This window comes from Nelusetta ayraudi, unplaced genomic scaffold, assembly GCF_046127955.1.
Source record: "Nelusetta ayraudi isolate G7.1 ecotype Tasmania unplaced genomic scaffold, CSIRO-AGI_Nayr_v1 ptg000022l, whole genome shotgun sequence".
Taxonomy (NCBI): Eukaryota; Metazoa; Chordata; class Actinopteri; order Tetraodontiformes; family Monacanthidae; genus Nelusetta; species Nelusetta ayraudi.
In genome coordinates this window covers 2385001-2406826 of record NW_027466072.1, presented here as the reverse complement: position 1 = coordinate 2406826, position 21826 = coordinate 2385001, and the positions used below count along the sequence as shown (strand labels likewise).

Sequence of the window (21826 nt, the reverse complement as noted above, 5' to 3'; positions counted from 1 at the left end):
TATTGCATCCGGGACAGCCTTGATCGGTCAATTCACCCATCACTCTATAACTAAGACGAACTTCTATAATAATAATAACTGTTTTCTTTGATCAAACCAATGATCAGCTGATGCCGATGGCGTACTGGACCTTTCAGGGTTCATTCTTCATTCTGTGTAAGACTCACTCACACAAGAACAGGGGACGTTAGTCATAAAATAAAAAAAAAATAGTTTCTGCTTTATATGTTTGTATGAACAGTCAAAACTATACTAAGGAAGTGCAGAAAAGGCTGGCACGCCTGATACAGAGACTCTTTACTCTTCATTCTTTCTTTCTTTTTAAAGGTAAATAAGTGTACGCATCCATTAAAGCTCGTCAAAGACATTTCCTGCACCGCATTGGCCGTTCAATCACAGTAAACATCACAGGAGTTATCAATCTGAGTTTTCACTGGAGATGACTGCGTAATCAAATTGCCTTTATGATTTATTGCGAACAGGAGAGACTAAAATAGACCTAATCCCCAGCTCTGAGAACAGCGACCGGAAAGTTGAGATCCACAATAATTTTTCAGCTGGCAAATTTAGATTTATTGCCCTTTTTTTTTCTCTATATGACAGTTAGATATCCTGTGACACAAAAATGAACGATGAGAATCACATGTTCTGTTTAATCACAAACAAATCTCACTGAAAATTGTCTTCCTGTATTTATATTGCACCATTGACTAATCACAGCAGAAAAAATACAAGAATATTAATTGACTGGTTGTTCATAGTTATTTCATTGTTTAAGGTCTCAAGTATAAATATAACAATTATAAATAGGATCAATATGGAGCACATGTTCCATAATGCCTTGAGTAGTAAAAAGTTTGAGGCGGTGTTGTCGGCCACTGAGGTTCAGAATTGTTCTTATACTTTGCAAACACTGTAACATTATGGTCTGTTGTTTCTTAGTGTTTCCTGTTTTATTTTGGAAGTCTTGTCTCTCCTCGTATTTTCTGTACTTTACTTCCTGTGACTGTTTTCCCAGCTTTGTTGTCGCCTCATGGTTTTCACCTGACCTTGACCGTTCTCACCTGTGTTCCCTCTTGGATCAACTGTCGTCTGTGTTTGGTTGTTTCTGCTCGGTTGACTTTTGTCTCAGCATGGTTGGGTTTTCTTGTGTGCCTCGTCTGTTTTGTCCAAGTTGCCAAGATTGTTTCAGTTTTGTTGCCTTTTGGCTGTAAGTCTCCAATGTTGTTTTTTTGTTTTTTTGTTTATTTTCTTCTCCTTTGAGGACACCTTTAGTTAAGTTTTTGTTTATTGTTTCACATGTAAACTTGTAGTGTTTCTTAATCTGTCCCGTGCTTGTACACCGTTTCAGGTCTTTGCTCAATCCACTCCAAATTTTAGTTGAAACTGATATTAATGGATTTCCGTGTTGTATGCGTAACTGTTGAAGTTTAAATTCTGTGTTTCACTGTGCCTTCTTTAACCTGCTATATTGTAGCAGAAAAACCTAGGTATAAATTGAATCGTGCCATTTCTAATAAATATAAGTTGAAGTTTATCGGTTTCGTTGCTTCCAAAGGTGCCACACTTTCTGTAAGTGAGTGGTCACAGGCTAATTTAGAAAGTGACTCGACAGAAGTCCAGTGGGTCAGACTATAAATAGAAGAGCAACAGAATTCTGTCCATGTCTGCTCCCAGACGGCACTTAGCAACCAGCGTCTGCCTGCTTTTACCTGCCCACCACACAGCAATTCTACTCCTATGATCAACATGGCAAAGAAAGTGTCGACTAATCCTGTGGCCCACTTAAATTCCCACAGTACCCATTTTGTCCCGCTTCTGTTAAAACACCACAGCAACCCCCAAGTCAAGCAGATTTGTCTTAAAGTGCAGTCACAAGAAGGGGGCTGAACTCCCCATTTAAGTTCAGCATTTAAAGTTTGCATAACTCCAAAAGCTGCATAACTCCATAGCCTGGAGTCTGAAAGGAAGTAGCAGAGAAAGAATGATAGGGAAAGAAAAGAAAGAAAGAAAGAAAGAAAGAAAGAAAGAAGGATCAGCAGCAGATTTATATTTTCCATGAAGTCTCACAGTCATCTGTGACTGTTGCTGGTTTATTTTTATTTTTATTGTGGTATGAGGATTGTTAGCCATCCACTTGTATTTCCCTGTGTGTGTGTGTGTGTGTGTGTGTGTGTGTGTGCGTGTGTGTGTGTGTGTGTGTGTGTGTGTAGGAATATATATGTCAACTCCCCTCGAAATAACTGCAGTCCCTCAAGTCTTTGACACTGACTCTTTCTTTTTGGCAAGATAAACCTGCACCGACAAGCACATTTTTTTGACCAACACACTCGTCCATTGTCAGTGGACGAGTGTGTGTGTGTGTGTGTGTTTCTGTGGGATTAACACGTGCGTTGGTGTAAATTGCAAGAGTTTGGTTGGTTGGTTTGCTTCTGTTGTATGTATAAGGCATACATGATCCTGGGATTGAAAAGTAACCAACTCTCTCTCTCTCTCTCTCTCTCTCTCTCCCTCTAGGTGTGTGTGTGTGTGTGTGTGTGTGTGTGTGTCAATGCCTCTGGCATTCAGGCTCGCTTTGATTGAAGGGACAATGTGTGTTGGCACGTGTCTGCATGTTTTTGGTCATCGAAGCCATTTGTTATTGAGGAGACAGTGCGCGTGTGTGCAGCAGTCAGCCAATGTGTGTGTTTGAGAGAGAGGGAGAGAGAGAGAGAGGGAGAGAGAGAGGGAGAGAGGGCCAGTGAGACAGCAGAGAGCTGCAGCACTGCCAGTCACACCCTCAGTGTTGGTCCTCAGGGTCTTTGGTCCACTCCTGTCTCCCTCTGGCTGGGATCTCTCCTCATTAGCAGGATATTTTTAGGAGGCCATTTATGGAATTAAAGCAGCCTGCCGGTGGTGTCTGAGCGAGCTGTTTGTGAGTGTGTGTGTGTGAGCCTGCGAGACATGCTGCGTGTGTTCATCCTGTGCGCAGAGCGCCTGCAAACGGCGGACGATGACATCAGCGATGCTTACTGCAGCGTCACTTACGAAGGTAGGGCTGGATGATCGGTGTGGGTGAGGGTGAAGGGTTCACAGGCAGGTTTCACAGGAAATGCTTTTCACCGGTAGAAATGAAGAGTTAAGAGCAGCTGTGACCGCCTTTTTTCCTCCTCCTCTTCCTCCCCCCTTTTAAACAGCTGCGGTTATTATTAGTAAATCTGTGCAAGTCCTCCGTCATGGCTCCTGGCCCGTTTAGGGCGAGTGTGGTTGGTGTTTATACTCTGGAGCTGTCGTCCTGCTCCCATGTATGTACCAGTCTGGCTCCACTCATGTTGGTGTGGATCACACTGGTCAATCCATTTTATATCTGTCTGTCTGTCTGTCTGTGTGTGTGTGTGTGTGTGTGTGTGTGTGTGTGTGTGTGTGTGTGTGTGTGTGTGCGTGTGTGTGTGTGTGTGTATGAGTGTACAAGCAAAGCATGGATGAGTATTTTAGATATGAGTGTGTCAGGAACCCATGATGTGTTTCGCACAAAGGTTTGCCTGTGTAAAATGGGAAATTGCCTAGAGTGGGCTAAGGGAACAGACACACACACACACACACACACGCACACCTTACCCTATTGGTTCAGCAGTTTTCAGACAATGTAGATCACTGCAGTCTCACCACTGAATTTTCTTCCTTTTGTGTGACTCATATATTTTTCAATCTTTGTTTGTGTTTGGGTGCCCCCGTATAATAATAATAATACAGCAGAGGGCTCAATATATTGTTGAATACTGGGAGTTAAAGAGAACTGCTGTTGCAGAGCATGGAAACTATAGACTTGAATGTAGGTATAGGTCGAACATTGAAACTTTAAAGTACCGAAAGGACACCCATTTTTTTTTCAAAGTCAATAAGATGAGTTGACTGCACATTAGCATGGTTTTATGTTATTTAAAGAACACATACCTCACATGAGCATCATGTGTAAGTAAACAACATGCTCAAATCATCATGTGTATGTAATGCAACATCATGCACGAAATAGCCCATGTCATTGGAACGAGGCTAATAAATAGAAGCAACCATGTGCTGCTGGGCTTGTGACATCGGCGCAGACAACTGCTTTTAAAGGCAGCGCAGCAAATCCCTTTTCTCTGCACTGATATCCATACATTCCCTCTGACCTTCATCCTGCAGTGTCAGAGAGTGCTTGGACTCTCTGATCCCTACTTCATTAGATTCATCACAGCTTTAGGGTGTGTGCGAGCGAGCACGACATCGGCCGCATTTTCTGTTTGTGCCGCAACAACCATGAAGATGACTTGGCTCAGTCAAAAGAGAATCCATCAAAAATAGACAAATGGATGAAAGAGAAGAGGGAATCCACCTGACAGCTACTTTCAATGACTGACAATCTTTAGTGCACAAATTGATTTACTATAAACTTCTCTTGTTTCACAGCATTGGGTAGTTTAAAGCAACTTTTTGCAGCGGTCTAATTCCAACTTTGTTTGAGGTCTTCAGCAAGACACTCTTTGATTGCAGATTCCAACAATCATTGCATTTGTTAATTTAGTGACAACAGCTTGGAATCACCATAAACATTTATTTTAATTAATAAAGTTTGTGTTGTGGTTAAACTGTAAATACTGCCATTTGTCAAAAAAAGAAGAAAAAAAAAAAGAGCCCGTCGTCAATTGCTAGTGCAAAGTGTATGAAGAACTTTATTCACTTCAGGTCAGATATAGATGGAGGTCCTACCTAAAGATGTTGATGGAAGATCTTGCAGGAGATGTCATTGGTTAAGACCAGACTAAAGTGAGTTTTAACAGCCACAGCCGTTGACAGCCTCCATTAGACACGGTGCTCTTGTTGTTTGTCAGATTTTGTGAGTCTTTGACAACAGATGGCGCTACTTGGTGCCTGCGATGCCTAATTGTACCCTCTCCAACCAACCTTTGCACTGACCGATTAATGCCTGCGGGAGGTGCTGTTTCACACCTTGTGCAAACACGGAGCCTTCGACGTCGTCGCTAATTTAAAGTTACTTGTTCCAATATCAAGGTAATATTGTGACAAAGCACAGTAGCCGCTTCACATGGTGTCAATTTTAGTATGAATTTATTAAAAATTTCAATTAATTTTGCTGTATAGAATTTCTAGAGAACCACTAACTGTCAGTTTGGAAAACCTATTAGTTTGTTTAATATTGTTCCCATAAATCTATTTGTACTTTATGTCTTTTACATATTTCTGTGTTGCCAAACATCAACTCTTTCAATTGCTATTTATTTTTCGAATTAAATTTTCGATGAGTACATTTTTAAAATATTTTATGATAGAAAATAAATTCTACTTCTGCAATTTCCTGCAGCCAAACGTATTTTCCTTTCAAGAAATGATGATTAACAGGTTCAGGTCGTTGGTTGTTGTTGCCCTCGGCTGTGTACAGAAAACATCAGCGTGCAAGTTGCCACAGCACAAAATGGTAATAAACCAAATAAAACAAAGGGATGGAAGGTGGAAGGAGGGAGGGAAACTGCTTGTAAACAGCAGGTCAAAGATGTGGGCAAGACAGAGGGCGGCGGGGAGAGAAGAGGGGAAAAGAGAACAGGAAATGTTGAGATTTCCTCTGGACGTGAGGTGTGTGTCCGTTCCTGACAAACTCTCGCTCTTTCCCGCTCTGTGTGTGTGAGCTGCAGGAGAAATAGAAGGAGGTTGAGTTATATGAGGCTCCAGAGACGGACAGAGTTGGAGAAATTTCTATCATCATTTTTTTTTCATTGTGGTGCAGGGTAATTTAGCCAGAGGAGTGTATTCTTGACAACTCTCAAAAAAAAAGACTTTTCTGATTAGGTGGGAATCTTGTGGTGGTTTTGGTCTTTGGTTCTGAAGTTCTGTTGGGTGGGCACCAGAGGTCCCGGTGCCATGTAAGCAGCCATCCCTTCACTCGTGGATCAGCTGCTTCTGCCGTATCTCAATCACATCTTTGAGCATCGCGGGTTTCGGGACTCTGCTGAGGTTCGTGGAGGCTTTCAGCCATGCTGCGCTGTGTTATTCAGCGAGCCAACAGCCTGACACACTCCCACCCCCTGGCTAGTGTCACTTTCAGAGGTAAGAGACTTTATCCCAGGTTCAGACAGCAAGTCCAAGATGGTAAACTGCAGTGTGTTATCTTTTGTCAGGATTGTTTAAATCCCACCTTCTTCTTCTTCTTCTTCTTCTTCTTCTTCTTCTTCTTCTTCTTCTTCTTCTTCTTCTGCTTCTTTTCCTTCATCTTAAATCCCATCCCAGCATGTCAGTAGCGTTCTGCCCTCTCCTTAGCATAAATCTGCATGCTAAACACTAGACAGCAGCCATTCTAGCCCCAAATAGCTTCAATAAGTTAAACGTTTCCCATAATATAAGTTCCATTTCCTTTAGGCTTAAAACAGTCCTGATGTTGCTTGTATGCCTGATGGCTCACTGGAAGTCACGTCACCCCAAGACATTTGAGCAACTGTGCCTGTGTGTCCGGGCAGCTCTTGTTAATATGGACACAGAGTAAAAAGGTCTGTTACTTTAAATATGAATGATGTCAATGCAGTGGTGGGAACAGCGTTTACTTGGGGGATTGAGTTTGCTGCTGGTACACTTTCAAATATTTTAAGTTATGCGCCGATCAAAATGTCATGTCTGAAAATAGTCACCGTCAAGTTAATGAAATGGCACGCGCTCTGTTTTTCCATCGTTTTATTGTTGTATTTTTTCACAAAGTCAGTGTCTGCCTTCTTAATGAGCTGAGCTCGGCCGTCACTTCCTGCCTTTGTCCTGCTTCCTGGTGCCATCATGCTCGCACTCTTAGAATTTGTTCTGAGGGGAAGAATTGGATGCACCTCTTAGAATATAAACAATGATGATGGGACCTTGACTCACTCTTTTGTGGCGGCTACAAACTTTTAAGAACATTGCCAGTGAAGTAGAATTATCGCCGTGTCAGAGAAAAGATGTTTGTATTTTCTTTTCTTTTTCTTTTTTTCTCCGAAGCCTCTGCCATGGAGAATATTGATCAATGCAGACATGTATTGTTCCTCATATGAGCGGATCATGTGTCTCAGTTTTCTTGGTGCATGGGTGGAGAGGTCTTTGCAACCAGGGATGTTTTTGAAATGAAATCATTTTTAAAATGTACTGTGTGAATAGGCAGAAATGTGTAAAAGAAGAAGTGAGAAGATAAGAAGTATAGAAATAGTAAAGGTGCATAGAAATAACTAGATAAGAAACGACACTCTTAGAAATAGATGACCTTATTGCAAATCACTATAATAATGATAATTACATTTTTTATATGTGTGACCTGCACAAATGGCATTCACCTTCGTATCATGCAGCTGCAGGTGTTGGCAGTGAACCATGCCGATGGTGTCTATGAATAAACGCACTTGTTTTTGTGTGCTTCTGGGGCAGGATTTCCTGCCAGTGAGTTGTTGTTGGAAGCGTAAGTGTTATTCTGCTTCGGTAAATAATAATGAGCAAGAGTGCAACTTCAACCTTATCCTGTGCGACGTAAAGCCAGGACGAAAACCGAAGCTTTGTACGAGGCCCTTCAGATATTTGACAGGTGAAATAACATGAAAAGTCCATTTGAGAAAAGTCGACTTAAATGTGAATGAATTCTACAATTAGGAACATTGCTTTGAATTTACAAAGGTCCCATATTTTACCCACTTGTTTTCATTTTTCATCCCAGACAACAGTGAACTCTCGAGCTCTCCAGAAAACATCATATTTAGCCCTCTGTTTGCAGCGTTGTGCAAAAATGGTCAATGGTCAGATTCCTACTAAAAATTGGTGCTCTGTTTTACCTTCCACAAGTGTGCTAAAGACACGGTGGGCGTGGGGTTGCCACAGAGGGAGAAGCATGCCCTTTGTGACATCACAATGGACTGCTCTCTAGAAATGCACACAGTGAAAAGTAGATCAAGCCAAAGATTTCAATAATGGACTTTTTGTCTGTTGTTAAAATGTTGTTTGCATAATTTTGTTTCATATTGGACTTTCAAAGCACCATGTAAAAAGGCTTGACACTGGACACACACACACGCACACACACACACACACACACACACACACACACACACACACACACACACCTACGAATGTGCCGGCCTCAATGTGACTGCTAATCTTAGCCTTCCCCTGAGGACTACAAAGCTGTTTGGGTCACAGTTTGTCCTATTCTGGACTCCAAGACGATGATTTGTGCCAAACTGAACATATCAGGAAGTTGATGCTGTGCCACTTCCTGTCTGAGATGCTGGTTTGATACCAACACACGCAAGCATTTTTGCACGCACACACACACACACACACACACACACACACACACACACACACACACACACACACACACTTGTGCTCAGCAAAGAAGACCTCTTGACCCCTCTGTGGAAGGGTGGATGTGTTTTTAAAAAAAACTTTTCCAGAAGCGGAGGTGCACTTACGTAGGTAAAAGACTTGTGTGCAGGTCAGTGTTCGTGTGTGTGTGTGTGTCTGTGTGCGTGATTGTGTACGTGTGTATGCGTGTATGTCTGCGCTAAGGTAATTTGTGTGTCCTCACATTGGGTGATGGCTGCAGGCAAAACAGGAAAGCAAACAAGCGTTCACTTCTCTGTGGGTGTGTGAAGTTGGCGACAGAATGTTTCTCAAAAAACAATGAGCATCGGTCGCGATGTTTAATCACCGTTATTTTCTGACCACAAGCATCCACAATAGTGACACACTGTATGGTAGAAGTACGGAGGGTTTTATCACTGTGGATGAATAAGAGGGAGCTTTTTACAAGCAGTTGTCATGCAGGTTGATTAATCTACGATGTTCTATGAAGACATAGAAAATAACCGAATGGATGGATGGATGGATGGATGGATGAATGAATGAATGAATGAATGAATGAATGAATGAAAAAATCAATATGATTTTAGACTTGTATAGAGCGGATATATACGTTTGCGTCAAGACTTTTCTGTGGTCATTCACTGGAAATGAACAAGAAGCTTCAAAATCAGACAATAGTCATTGTTCCTGTTTCCTTTCATCTGGAAAGAACATTTTGTTTGGAGAAGCTGTTCTTCTCTCTGAGCAGAAACAAACCGGAAACGATGATACTAAAGCAACACTGAAATTAATCATATCAGTCTTGTTCATATGCGTGCTACATAAGTTTGCGTGTCTATATGTTGAGCCGCAAGTGAACCCTGCTTTTTAATTCTTATACTCTTTCTTAAGCTTCCTGTGAGAGTCGATTGCAGACAGGAAATGAGAGCTTTGAATGTTATGTTGCAGGAAGTTGCAGAAAGATAACACATACCAGTTACATTTTTTTTACAATTGGTATTATAACTATTACTATTATTATATCCTATTATATTTTATATTATTATCATTTACCATATTCCAATTATGAACTATAGAACCCAAATTGGAAATATAATTAATCATGGCTCTCCCTGGGGCTGACTTAACTTCACATTTTTTTAAATTTATATTGTAGTTAATGTTTACTTGGCTTTGTCACAATGGAAATGGAATGGATTGGTTAACTGGGGCGAGACAGAATTAACCAACAGATCAGCATTGGGGGTCGAGTGACTGTGAAACAATTTGCAGGAAATAATGATAATTCTGTTGTCTAAAAAGAGAAGTGACTTTGCTGTTGTGAAGGTTTCCTCCTGATATTAAGGTCTCTCTGTTTCATTTAGGCTCTAAGAAAAAGACAAAGGTCATCAAGAACAACCCCAACCCTGTTTGGAATGAGGTACGCTGTTTGCAACAACCTGCTTGTTGTACATTTTCTGCATCTCTCAGTTTAGGCAGCATCATTGACTTCCTGTACCTGCAAAAAGGTGTTTCACTTTAGTAAAACTACCAATAACATAAACCTAAATGTTCCGGCCATTTCTGACAAGAAATTACACTGTTTACCGGTACAAACTTTAATAATCACCTACTGACCTCATTCTTTTGTTCCTCTGCCAGGGTTTTGAATGGGACCTGAAAGGGATTCCCTTGGACCCTGGGGCAGAGCTGCACTGTGTCGTCAAGGACCATGAGAAGATGGGCAGAAACAGGTAATCAGGTCAGGTAGTCAGCTGAAGTTAGTCAGTGAATGATGCGAATGATGAAAGACTGTAATATCAACTTAATATTGAATTATTGTGTTCTTTGTGAGCGTTTTGGCTACCATGTGGAAAGTGCAATATAAATCCCAGCCTTTATTTGTGTTACTAAAATAAGAGCACTAAATTAAGGGATCAGCTCAGGCTCTCACTCAGCGCATTGTTTGCAAAACAACTGTCAAATCCTTCCCAGAGTTGCACTGGAATCAAGATAAGAAGAGGGATAGCAATGTTTTAAAGAGGGACTTGGTTGACAGATGTGATAAACCTCAGGGCATGGGCAGGGCTGCGGCGGTGAAAACGCCCTCACATATGGTTATTTTTGGGAGCGTTCCACTTCATCAAAATGTCAGACGTGCTCAAGTTTCCCTCGGAGGGGAAAGGCCAGGCATGAAAGAGCTGGGTCATCCTCTCATTGTGCCGTATTTATTTCCTCATATTTCCACCCATTCATTGAGGCCTGTGTTGATTGATTTATTGCATCACTTGTCAACTTGTCGTGGTACACTCAGGCCTGAGACGGCAGACTGACGCCTTTCATAAAGAACTCAAAATTGAGTAAAAAAAAAAAAAAAAGTACCCAAATTAAAATATCTTTGCAAAAGAGGATATTAAATATACTAATAAAAAAATAGAAATATAGTTAAATGTATAACTGTTTAGGGACTGAAATAATTCAATCCTAATTTAATAAATTATAAAAGAAAGAAAGACAACAATCGCAATATGAGTTAAATATAATAGGATTCAATCTTACAAATCCATGAACAGATAGTCAGATAATTAACTGAAGGCGAGCATCTTTTAGATCAGAATCAGTGTTCCCAAATCAGTAGCAGTACTTCCCACTGTTGAAATGTGTGCAGGTTTCTGGGGGAATGCCGCCTGTCCCTCAGAGACGTGCTCAACTCTCCCAACCTTGCTGCCTCCTTCACCATCTCCTTGTTGGACCATAAGAGAAACAACACAGGGGTGAGTGTAAATCACATGGCACGTATTGCTTTGTCATGTTTGGATCTTCTGTCTCTGATATGAAGTCATATCAGAGAACCAACCTGGACCTCCACAGAGGTATAGTTTAACCAAAAATGAGAAATGACCCATTAACTAAACATGTTTATCTTGATGCGCTGGTGATGTAATCACCAAAAAAACTATCGAGTTTCATGTGGAATATTGCACCTATTGGAAGTCTGTAGTGGGGAAGAACACCCGCATAAAAGAAGACAAAAAGCGTAGCAAGTCTCAGTGCTGCTTGATGTAGTCAAGACACTATACAGTAGTTGGGAGTTAAGACAGTACCAAGGCAGGGGTAACACTACCACTTGCATGAAGGCATGCTATTGCGACATGTGAGAGAGAGGTCACTCAACCCATAGCAAGAAGAAACCAGAGTTTCTTCTCAAAGAAAAAACAGAGAGTGTCAAGGCTGAGATGAGACTAGGACCACCCTTTAAAGACTGGTCCAATCCTTCATGTCGGTTCCCTCCACCTCTGACACTCATCACACCACCTTGTCTTCTTGTCTGATCCAGGCCACGCTGACCATGCAGGTGTCCTACATCCCTCCTCCAGGATCAGTTCCAACCTTCCAACCTCCACATCCACACGAGCCTCTACCCTACGGCAACCCTGCAGTGGAAATGGACACTGTGACCAGTAATAATCTTGTTATTATTTACTTTTGCCTTCTGCTACTGTATATACAAAATTGGGACTGAATTTCGTCAATGTGTCTGCCTGAGCAGTGATTTCTCTGGACACACTGGGGGAGGAGGACACGGAGAGCATGATCATGCTGGAGCAGACAGAGGATCAGGGTGCCGACGACGGCCACTCCATGGTCATTGTTGGCAACCAGGGCCCCTCAGGCCAGGAGTCCCCAGCAGCCCAGATACCCAAGCGCTCACCTCCATCCTACAACACTCATGGTGGACTGAAGAAGAGGAGGAGAGGAGCCAGCAGTCAGCCCAAGCAGCTGCCCAACAAACCACAGGACCTACAGGTGCCCATCAGTGCCAGTGGTTGTGGAAAATTTGATTTAATTTTGACTTTGTAATTCAATTTTGTTCACTTTCAATAATCAACTTTTTTTTCTTTTTACCATTTAAATTGTATGGCTTCCTGTCGACGTCTACTACTGTAATTAATCCTGATAGTATCCTATGTACCTTTTACTTTTTCTTGCCTTTTGCTCAGATTGGTCATAATCCTCAGATTTAAAGAACAGAATTGTTTGCTCAGAGAACCATAATGTGGCTATTTTGTTATTAAATGCACATATAGTTCACGTGCAGGTATAATATAGTATATTAGTTGTTGACGTCCAAGATCTTGTCCAGGTCCGCCTGCGTATCATTGAGGGCCGACAGCTGCCGGGCATAAACATCCAGCCTGTTGTCAAGATAGCGGTTGCTGGACAGACTAAGAGGACCCGCATCAGAAAAGGCAACAACCCCGTGTTTGATGAGGTGAGCCTCTAACCACAAAATAATAATGGGAATTTCAGATGAAGCAGGAACTCTAACGTTCAGCCAAACCGAAATGTCTTCCTTTCCTAGACGTTTTTCCTGAACTTCTTTGAGACTCCCTCCGACTTGTTTGATGAACCCATCTTCATCACTGTAAGTCTTGCAGTTTTGCTGTTACTGTGTTGACCTTTGAAAAGCACATTCAATTAGAATACTTCTGTTGCGTCGCTCGAGTTAAATTGTGCCTCTTTACAGGTGTGTGACTCTCGCTCACTCAGGACTGATGCTGTGATCGGTGAATTCAAGGTACACCTCCCTCATGCAAATGACTGAAAAGACACTGAAAGAACATAGACACGTGTGTTCATTTGTATCGCCCAAATAAATCAGAGCTCTTGTGATGTTTTTCTAGTTGGATGTTGGAGCCATCTACAATGAGCACAGTGAGTTCACAGACGGCTCAGTTCCCAGATGTAAAATGTAATATATGTCTTTGAAGAAGAACTTAAAGTCCATCCTTTCTTTGTAGGACACTGCTTCTTGAGGAAATGGCTCCTGCTCTGTGACCCTGATGACCTCTCTGCAGGGGTCAGAGGATACCTAAAGGTCAGCTTGATGGTTCTGGCAGCTGGAGACGAGCCACCGGTGAGTGGGATTGCGGGAGTGGGCTGAAGCTGGATGAGCTCCACAGCATTTGCTGATTTTCTTTTGATTTCCTGTGCTATAAAGGAGGTTACAACAAACTTTGGTTTACTTTTACTAAAGTTGCACATTTAGTATCAGTAGTGATCCCTTGACTCATTCATCTTGCCAACCTGTATTTAAGCCTTTTCACTTGATGTTTGTGTGGATGTAGCAGCAAGGGAATTTTTATCAGAAGTGGATGGTATTTATAATAAATAAAACAAAGTTTACAGTGTTGTGAAACTCTGGCACGCATCATGGAACTGTGACAGAAAGACACAGGTCCAGTATGCACTGAGACGTAATGACCTGGTTAGTTGTAACAATCTGTCTGGAATCTATTTGGATTTGATGCAGATATTTACATTATCTCCTTGTAGTCCTGCCATTTCCCTTGACCACAGTAGGTATGCGAGATGAATACAAATGATTCAAGGCTAGCCTACTTGCAATATTGTTCACTTTGAAGTGATGCTAACACAAGCTACCAGAGCTACGAACGTTTATACCAGTGATGCTGCTGCATATTAGCAATGTGATGTTGAGCGCTGTGTTGATCTGTCTTGGTTCTCAGGCTGACAAGCGTGAGTGTGTGGAGGATAAAGAAGATATCGAGGGAAACCTGCTGAGGCCTGCTGGAGTGTCCCTGAGAGGAGCAAGGTTCACCCTGAAGATCTACAGAGCTGAAGACCTGCCACAAAGTAAATCCAGAGACAGGTTGCTTTTTATTTCATGGTTTTAATCTTCTTAGAAGACATACATTGGTAGATGTCTTGCTCTTTTGTTGTCTGCAGTGGATGATGCTTTCATGGATGGAATGAGGCAGATCCTCGGGTTTGACAGCAACAGAAAGAACCTGGTGGACCCGCTGGTGGAGATCCACTTCGCAGGCAAAACAGTGTGTATAATATCTCAGGAACTCTTTGATCACCACCCCAACATGAAGTTCAGAAGCTAATTTAGGGTTTTTTCCTTTCCTTTCTCAGGTCTGCACAAAGATTCTGGAAAAAAATGCCAACCCACAGTGGAACCAGCAGCTCAGCATGCCTATTAGGGTAAGGCAAAAAATAAAACAAAACAAAATAGTTTAAACCCATAATGATGATACAAAGACAAATCCTCAGTGTTTTTTTTTTTTTTGCTTTGTTGACTAGTTTCCGTCCATGTGTGAGAAGATGAGGATCAGAATTCTGGACTGGTGAACCTTTGCTTGCTTTTTTTTTTCTTCCAAATTCAATCTTGATAGCACTCACGGAAAAGGCCACATTTTTCTTAAATTACCTTATTTCTCATTGTGATAGTTTACTTTGTTAATGGGTGCTCACCATTTGCCTTTTTAAATTTAGAGTTATATAGCTCATTGAAGAAAAAGAACTACAACAGAGAGATATTTTGATGTACGACACTATCTATTTTTTCTCATTCCAGGGACAGAGCCAGTCACAATGACGTCGTCGGCACCACTCACCTCTGTATGTCGAAGATCTCGGCCCCTGGTGGTGAAATAGAAGGTAAGTTCATGTTGAAACTGGTGTGAATCTACCGTTTTCAGCTTAAGGTGATTCATCCAGGATGTGGACTGGGCTCACCTGGCGTTTCACCTTTGATGCATATTTATGTTGAAACTAATCTAGTCAATTAACCAATTTAACCTTATTTAACCCAAGTAACCTTTTCATTCCGAACCTATGAAAACTGTTTGGGACCATAACACCACTTTTTCTCAAAAAGTCTTAATTTTATATCTGAAATTTTACATTTTTATCACTAGCTGCCATAGATTGGAAATGAAGGTCAAGCTTTTAAAGCAAGCAGCAGCTTCCATGAGGCAGATGAGCATGCGAACTCTGTTGTGTTTCTGGAATAACTCTAACCTCAGTGGACTCCATCCATCTATCAATGCTTGTCCTTCAGTCAGAATTGTAGGGGTGCTGGTGGATATCCCAGCTGAGTTGGGGGCGAATGTGGGAAGACTCAACAAGAAATACCAACAACCATCCACATTCACACAAAGATAAACACATAGACCATTTAGAGATGCCAATTGGCCTAATGTGCATGGCTTTAGACTGTCGACGGAGGCCTGAAGAGAAGCAACACAGGCAGGCCCTGGGTTGCAGGCAGACTGGGGTAATTCCCATAGATTTACTATATGTGGCTGTGCCTTGTCTAGTGAGAATTCAATAGATGTTGGTTTTAAGCAGGCCTTGATGCTCTTGGAAAGGGACTGGACAGGTGGAATGTGGAGAAAAGAAAAAGCAAATGTAGCGATGAGTCTCAAATCACCGGGTGCATGGTTGGATTTGTAGACAGAACAAAGCATTAGCAGTATTTTGCTGACCTGCATGTGGACTGACCCAGTGTGCTGGACAATGACATTGGCACAGCTTTTGATTGTTGGACTGTTGTGAGGATTCGCACGAGTGTTTCTCCATCTCTAAATAGTAACTGAAGGCAACCAGCCGATCGCGTGCTGGAGTTGTGTGCTAGTTGCTTACAACCTAAAAACACACCTAAAAGCATTGGTTTTCAAGGTGCTGTGTTGTGCTGTGCTTGTAGTTCAGTGCATATTGTGTGCATACACAGTACATTTGCCCCACTGTGCGGTTATACAAGAAAGCTCCTCCTTTTCTTGTCTGTGACTCTGAACCATCCTTCCTCTTTACGCATTCAGACGACTTGACTCCACGGACCGTCCATTCTGGCAGTACGTCTACCACTCTCTCTCTCTTACCTAATATAAATCCGTCCAGCTTCACTGAAATCAGCTGATGTACTTTCCTGATTTATATGTGACTCTGTTCTTCCGACTGTCTAATCCCACAATATGTTCTAATGAAATCCTCTGAATCTGCTGCGTCGTGCCAAACGTGATTATTTCAGTGATTCGTGCATCATGTCTTCATGTCTGCTTTTCCACAAAAGGGTTTCGAGTGATATCTGAGTGTGGCTTTGTGTCGTTGCAGTTGATGACAGCCTTGGTTTCCTGCCAACTTTTGGCCCGTGTTTCGTCAACCTGTATGGCAGCCCCAGAGAGTTCACTGCCTTCAACGATCCCCATGAGGCGCTAAACCTCGGAAAAGTTATTCTTTAAACTGTCTTCTGCTTCTCAGCGTTGTTACTTATTCCGTTTAATGAGGGTAGAAATTTTGAGTTGACGATAACGTCATTTACGTTTATAAAGGGCAGGATTTCAGGATTTCTTGATCACAACGAGAAACCAATTAATCGATAATCATTTATTTGTATTCCTGTTGTGTTTTACATACATATATAAATGTGTTGTCTTGATGGATGATGTTGTCTGCTGAAGATTTTCCCCCATTACGTTACATAATTTTTTTCTCAGATTTTCTCATTTTTTTATCCTTCATGCTTTGAATTAAAAATGAATCTACATTGTTTAAAAATGTGAATACGTTCATTAGATGTGACTGATGCGTTTTAAATGTTTTCCTGTGTGTCAGGGAGAAGGCGTGGCCTACCGAGGCCGAGTTTTATTGGAGCTCACCACTAAACTGACAGACAAGCCGGAGCAGAGATATGATGACATCCACTCCGATGACCTGCTGGTGGTCGAGGTGACAAAAGTCGAAAGAGAGCCTAAACCCTCTACAAAAGCTATGGTCCGTCCCTCCTTCATCATGTTTCTTTCCTGGCCAACAGAAGTTTCTCAGGAAGAGGAAGTTTTCCCTGTTTGTGGCCTTCTATTCGGCCACGCTGCTGCAGGACGTGGACGATGCCATCCAGTTCGAGGTCAGCATCGGCAACTATGGCAACAAGTTTGACTACACTTGCCTCCCTTTGACCTCCACCACCCAGTTCAGCAGAGCAGTGTTTGATGGTGGGTATTTAATGCAGACAATTGAAATTCAGAAGTTGATAGTTATGCAGGAGAATGTTGAAATGAAAAAAAAAGAAAAGATAAATGAAAACAGGGCGCAAATGTTTTAATTGTCAATGAATTTATATTGGTAAATATACATGAATATTACATTGAATGTAATCATTTTTAAATGTTTGCTTATTAACATTTATATTCTATAGAATTTAGCACTTAAGAAATTTTATTTTTCAAGTATGAAAAAAATACATTATGATCAGGAGTTTTCAAAACAATCAGCAATTAGAAAAAGAAGATACATTTATTTAAATGTATTATAAATATTTTTGTAAAGAAATAACCTCATATTCATCTTCGTTTTGAGCATATTTCATTTAGTTCCAATTTTTAGATTGAATTCCTTTTCAGGAAACTACCTGCAGAATATACTTTCCCTGAGCATACATTCCTAACTTTGAATAGAAATGTTGCATTTGTGCAAAGTGCATCCCCTTGATTTCCTGTGTGTGTGTGTGTGTGTGTGTGTGTGTGTGTGTGTGGTCCAGGCTGCCACTACTACTACCTGCCGTGGGGAAACGTGAAGCCAGTGGTGGTTCTGTCGTCAGAATGGGAGGACATCAAGCCCAGGATTGAGGCTCTCAACATGCTACAGGCTGTCATCGACAGACTGGTTGGTTGCAAGTTCTGCCACTCTTTGAGGCAACAGGTCACTGTAAGGCATTGTTATGCTGACTGCAGGTGTCATTGTGATTGCAGGAGGCAAGCCTGCAACGAGTGGAGCTGGCGGTGAAGGCAGGGAGCGACATGGACGAAGTGGAACTCCGAGTGGTTGAACTGTTGGATCAGGTCATCACAGACTGCAGGTTAAAATGAATTACTGCTTATGTATCGTAACTAGTAATGATTGAAATTGTGTAGTCTTTTCTTAAGTCATTGCAGTCAATTTTAACTTGACTTCTAAAACTCAGCACCTCGATGATCTTTTAGCTGATCTACTGCTTGAGACAATCGATTTGCTTGTAGCCCTTCACTTCAGGCTACTCACTTGTGCGGACATTTATGATGATGTTAATTTTTTTTTGTTTGTTCTGCTTTTACACTTCCAGCGAGGAGCTTCCCTCTCTTGACCAGTGGCAGTGTGCGACGCCCCTGGACCGTTCTTTGAGGAACATGCGTGTTCTTCATCTGCAGCAGATTGTCACTGCTGCGCTTACTCTCAAGCACGGCCAGGACACGGAGCTCTCCACGGTGCTGGAGCAGGCCGAGGACTGGGCCTGCAGGCTGCGGACCATGGCTGAGGAGGTGGGCTCCTCTTATATTTAGTGTATCAGTGTGTAATGACATTAATGCGTTAACTCACTGACTGCCTTAATGATGGGATCTGGATGATTTTTTAACCAAGGAAACAGTATAGATATATTAGATATAGTACAGAGACTACGGAGTCTCCAGGCCAAAACCAACAGGCTAAAGAACAGCTTTTTCCACCAAGCAATCAGGAGGCTCAACGCTCTCCCTGCTCTGCCACCCTCCATAACCCCCTCACTGACAAACTCTGCCCACCCACCCTCACACACACACACACACACATAGACTATAGACTATCTCCCCCTAACTGCACTACACGCACTACCTCACCTTACTGTGAATACTTTGTAGAGTTTATCTTTGTCTATTTTAATCCTATTTTATTTGTTTTTATCTTATTTTATTTATTTTATTTATTTTACTTTTCTCTGCCTTGCACCGGGGGTCTGTGAGGATCGAAATTTCATTCATCATGTCATATGTCGAGTATGTGTGATGTCTGACAGTAAAGTTGAGTTGAGTTGAGTTGAGTTGAGTTGAAATTGACGTTTGGACACTATTTACATTGTAGATTGTCACTCAAGGCATCAAAACTATGAATGATCGCATGTGGAATATGTATTAAACAAAAAGGTTTGATACACCTCACTCTCTGTGCGCTCTTTGTCCCTCATGCAGCCTCAGAACAGCTTCCCAGACATCGTGATCTGGATGCTGCAAGGTGACCGACGGGTGGCCTACCACCGCATCCCAGCACACACGGTCCTCTTCTCCAAGCAGCATTCAGGGAGACACTGTGGACAGCTGCAGACCGTCTTCCTTAAGGCACACACTCTCACGAGCAGTTTCTCATCAGGTCCCGTTGACCTCTCGCTGACCTGAGGTATGCTTGTTTTGCAGTACCCTCAGAGCAGCGGCGGGGAAGCCAAACTTCCTGGACAGCTGAGGGTCAAGATCTGGTTCGGATTGGCAGCTGATGTCAAACACTTCAACGAATATGCTGAAGGAAAACTGTCGGTCTTTGCTGAGACGGTGATTACTGATAGTTCTAGTATTAAGAAAATAATCTGGGATATAATTGTAGCTTTTTTGTTTCTGTTTAGTTTTCACACTAAAGTCAATCCAGAAAGAAACAAAAAGAATCAGGAAATCAACATTGCACGCTGTATATTCTTACAGTACGAGAACCAGACCCGCCTTGCCCTTGTGGGCAGTTGGGGAACTACAGGCCTGACATGCCCAAAGTTCAGTGATGTCACAGGAAGAATCAGACTGCCCAAAGAGAGCTTCAAACCATCTCCTGGCTGGACCTGGACAGGAGACTGGTTCATCAGCCCAGAAAAGACGTACGTGTGTGTGTGTTTGTGTGTGTGCATGTGTGTGTTGTCGTGATTACTCGCATCAACTAATAACATTGCTTACCTGAAAACTTGAAGAATGTCTCTATTATTTTTTCTAGATACAGAAAATCCATTTAAAATAAAGCCTTGACCCACCGGACAATAGTCACTGAGAATAAAATTCACAATAACTTCAAGCTGGGAGGATTTCTTTTGGGTTTCATTTTGCTTGATCACTCAAGTGAAATCTAAAAAAAAAGAAAGAAAGAAAACAACCTGTTGGCGACAGTACACAGAATGATGAAACATAACTAAATAAAGACATGTACATTGGTCATCACAGAAAATGATAAGTGTGTGTGTGTGTGTGTGTGTGTGTGTGTGTGTGTGTGTGTGTGTGTGTGTGTTGATAAATCTTTAGGTTACTGGTTGACGCCGATGCTGGTCACATGACCTTCACAGAGGAAGTGTTTGAAAACCAAATGAGGTTGCCGGGTGGACAGTGGATTGGCATGCCGGAGGGCTACACTGATGTGGTATGTGTGTATTCTTTAAAATTCAGCGTAGTAGTGCCCACAATATTATGACAGTGTGTTGATGTACAACACAGTTCAAAGTCATAATGTTGAAGTGCAATCTGTCAGACTGTCAGACACAGTGACACAAATAGAGATATTTATATAAAGTGATAGAGCGTGTGTGTGTATGTGTGTGTGTGTGTGTGTGTGTACAGAATGGAGAGAAGGTGGTGCCAAAAGACGAGGTGGACTGTCCCCCCGGTTGGGTGTGGGAGGAGGAGGAGTGGAGTGAAGATCTCAACCGGGCTGTGGATGATCAGGGTCCGTACACATATATGCAAGACCCGTCGGCACTAAATTACAAATGGACTAACTGGTCATGTTCGCAAATACTGTATATTCCATGCGTGTCTAGGCTGGGAATATGGCATCACCATCCCTCCAGACCGCCGGCCCAAATCGTGGGTGCCGTCAGAGAAGTTGTACCACACCAACCGCAGGAGACGGTGGACACGACTCAGGCGGCGAGACCTGCAGAAGATGGAGGCTTTAAAGAAGGTAAAAGTAGGAACATGAACTGATAAGCCGAGGTCCTCCAAAGAAATCTCCATCTAAAATATGAACCAGATCTATATGTAGCTACCCAACAGCATAGTTGAAGCTCCACTCCACTTCAAGCAACAACAACTATAGTATATAGTATATAAGTTGATTACTTATTACTATAATTGTTACAACAAAAAGTGTGTATCTTTTAAATTCTTTCAAACACAAAAGTAACGTGCATGTTTTTTTTTTTTTTTTTATCCAATTTGAGTAGCAGAGAGCAGAGTTATTTGTGTACAAGTGTAGGGAGCAAAAGTAAAAAGTTGTCAGAAAAGGAAATACTCAAGATAAGTACAGACACCTGACAAATCTACTCAAGTACAGAAACAAGATATTTATACATCGTTACTTCCCACCTTTGCCTCTACAACTAACAACAATGAATCAGATAACCATGCACATCTTCTCAGTGTTCTTCCGTTTGAGGAGTCGTTTTTTCTGCTGGCCGCTAGATGGCAATACAGCTTCAAAAACGTGCAATAAAAAGTGAGCCGCCATGTGCCTGCGTGTGCATGTGTTTGTATTTCCAGCTGCGTCCAGATGAGGCAGAGAGGGAAGGCTGGGAGTACGCCTCCCTGTTCGGGAGGTTCCACCTGAAGATGAAGAAGATGGACAGCTTCAGAAGGCGCAGGTGGAGGTGTCGCATGGAGCCGCTGGAGAAGACAGGACCTGCAGCCATCTTCGCTCTTGAGTGTTCTCTGGTACGAGAACCCTCCACGAATGTCTAGTGAAATGTCCCATGTTAGAACCTCAGAAGCCTGCTCAGTACTGTGCTTCTCACCTGGCAGACAGAGCTACCTGCCTTTTTTAGACACAGGAGCATTGCTTTTTTTTTTTTTTTTTACAATAAAACGTGCAGATTTCCATTCTCGCTGCTTTGTTTAGTTATCTACATGTCCCCCTCCATTCACAGGGCAGCATCGAGGACAAG

At 42.1% G+C, this 21826-nt stretch overlaps 1 protein-coding gene across 2 annotated transcripts in view; it reads left to right on the top strand.

The window, feature by feature from the left end:
* Positions 1-2766: 2766 nt before the first annotated feature.
* The window catches only part of dysf (dysferlin, limb girdle muscular dystrophy 2B (autosomal recessive)), a 55310-nt gene continuing 36250 nt past the window's right edge, over positions 2767-21826 (top strand). Inside the window, exons 1-30 of one of the 2 annotated variants that reach the window (XM_076028071.1) lie at positions 2767-3031; positions 9708-9763; positions 9985-10076; positions 10991-11096; positions 11660-11783; positions 11873-12129; positions 12467-12595; positions 12686-12748; positions 12851-12901; positions 13008-13038; positions 13125-13240; positions 13854-13980; positions 14074-14177; positions 14266-14334; positions 14434-14477; positions 14708-14790; positions 16246-16361; positions 16747-16860; positions 16946-17123; positions 17669-17793; positions 17880-17986; positions 18230-18425; positions 19110-19256; positions 19332-19463; positions 19611-19777; positions 20193-20307; positions 20505-20610; positions 20705-20847; positions 21426-21596; positions 21809-21826. The exon at positions 21809-21826 is cut by the window's right edge and continues 67 nt beyond it. In XM_076028071.1, coding sequence (XP_075884186.1) covers positions 2944-3031; positions 9708-9763; positions 9985-10076; positions 10991-11096; positions 11660-11783; positions 11873-12129; positions 12467-12595; positions 12686-12748; positions 12851-12901; positions 13008-13038; positions 13125-13240; positions 13854-13980; positions 14074-14177; positions 14266-14334; positions 14434-14477; positions 14708-14790; positions 16246-16361; positions 16747-16860; positions 16946-17123; positions 17669-17793; positions 17880-17986; positions 18230-18425; positions 19110-19256; positions 19332-19463; positions 19611-19777; positions 20193-20307; positions 20505-20610; positions 20705-20847; positions 21426-21596; positions 21809-21826 — 3375 coding nt within the window. In that variant the 5' untranslated portion in view covers positions 2767-2943. Of the gene's footprint in view, positions 3032-5756; positions 6082-9707; positions 9764-9984; positions 10077-10990; positions 11097-11659; positions 11784-11872; positions 12130-12466; positions 12596-12685; positions 12749-12850; positions 12902-13007; positions 13039-13124; positions 13241-13853; positions 13981-14073; positions 14178-14265; positions 14335-14433; positions 14478-14707; positions 14791-16245; positions 16362-16746; positions 16861-16945; positions 17124-17668; positions 17794-17879; positions 17987-18229; positions 18426-19109; positions 19257-19331; positions 19464-19610; positions 19778-20192; positions 20308-20504; positions 20611-20704; positions 20848-21425; positions 21597-21808 lie in introns of those variants that run through there. The other variant, XM_076028070.1, reaches the window with a different exon arrangement.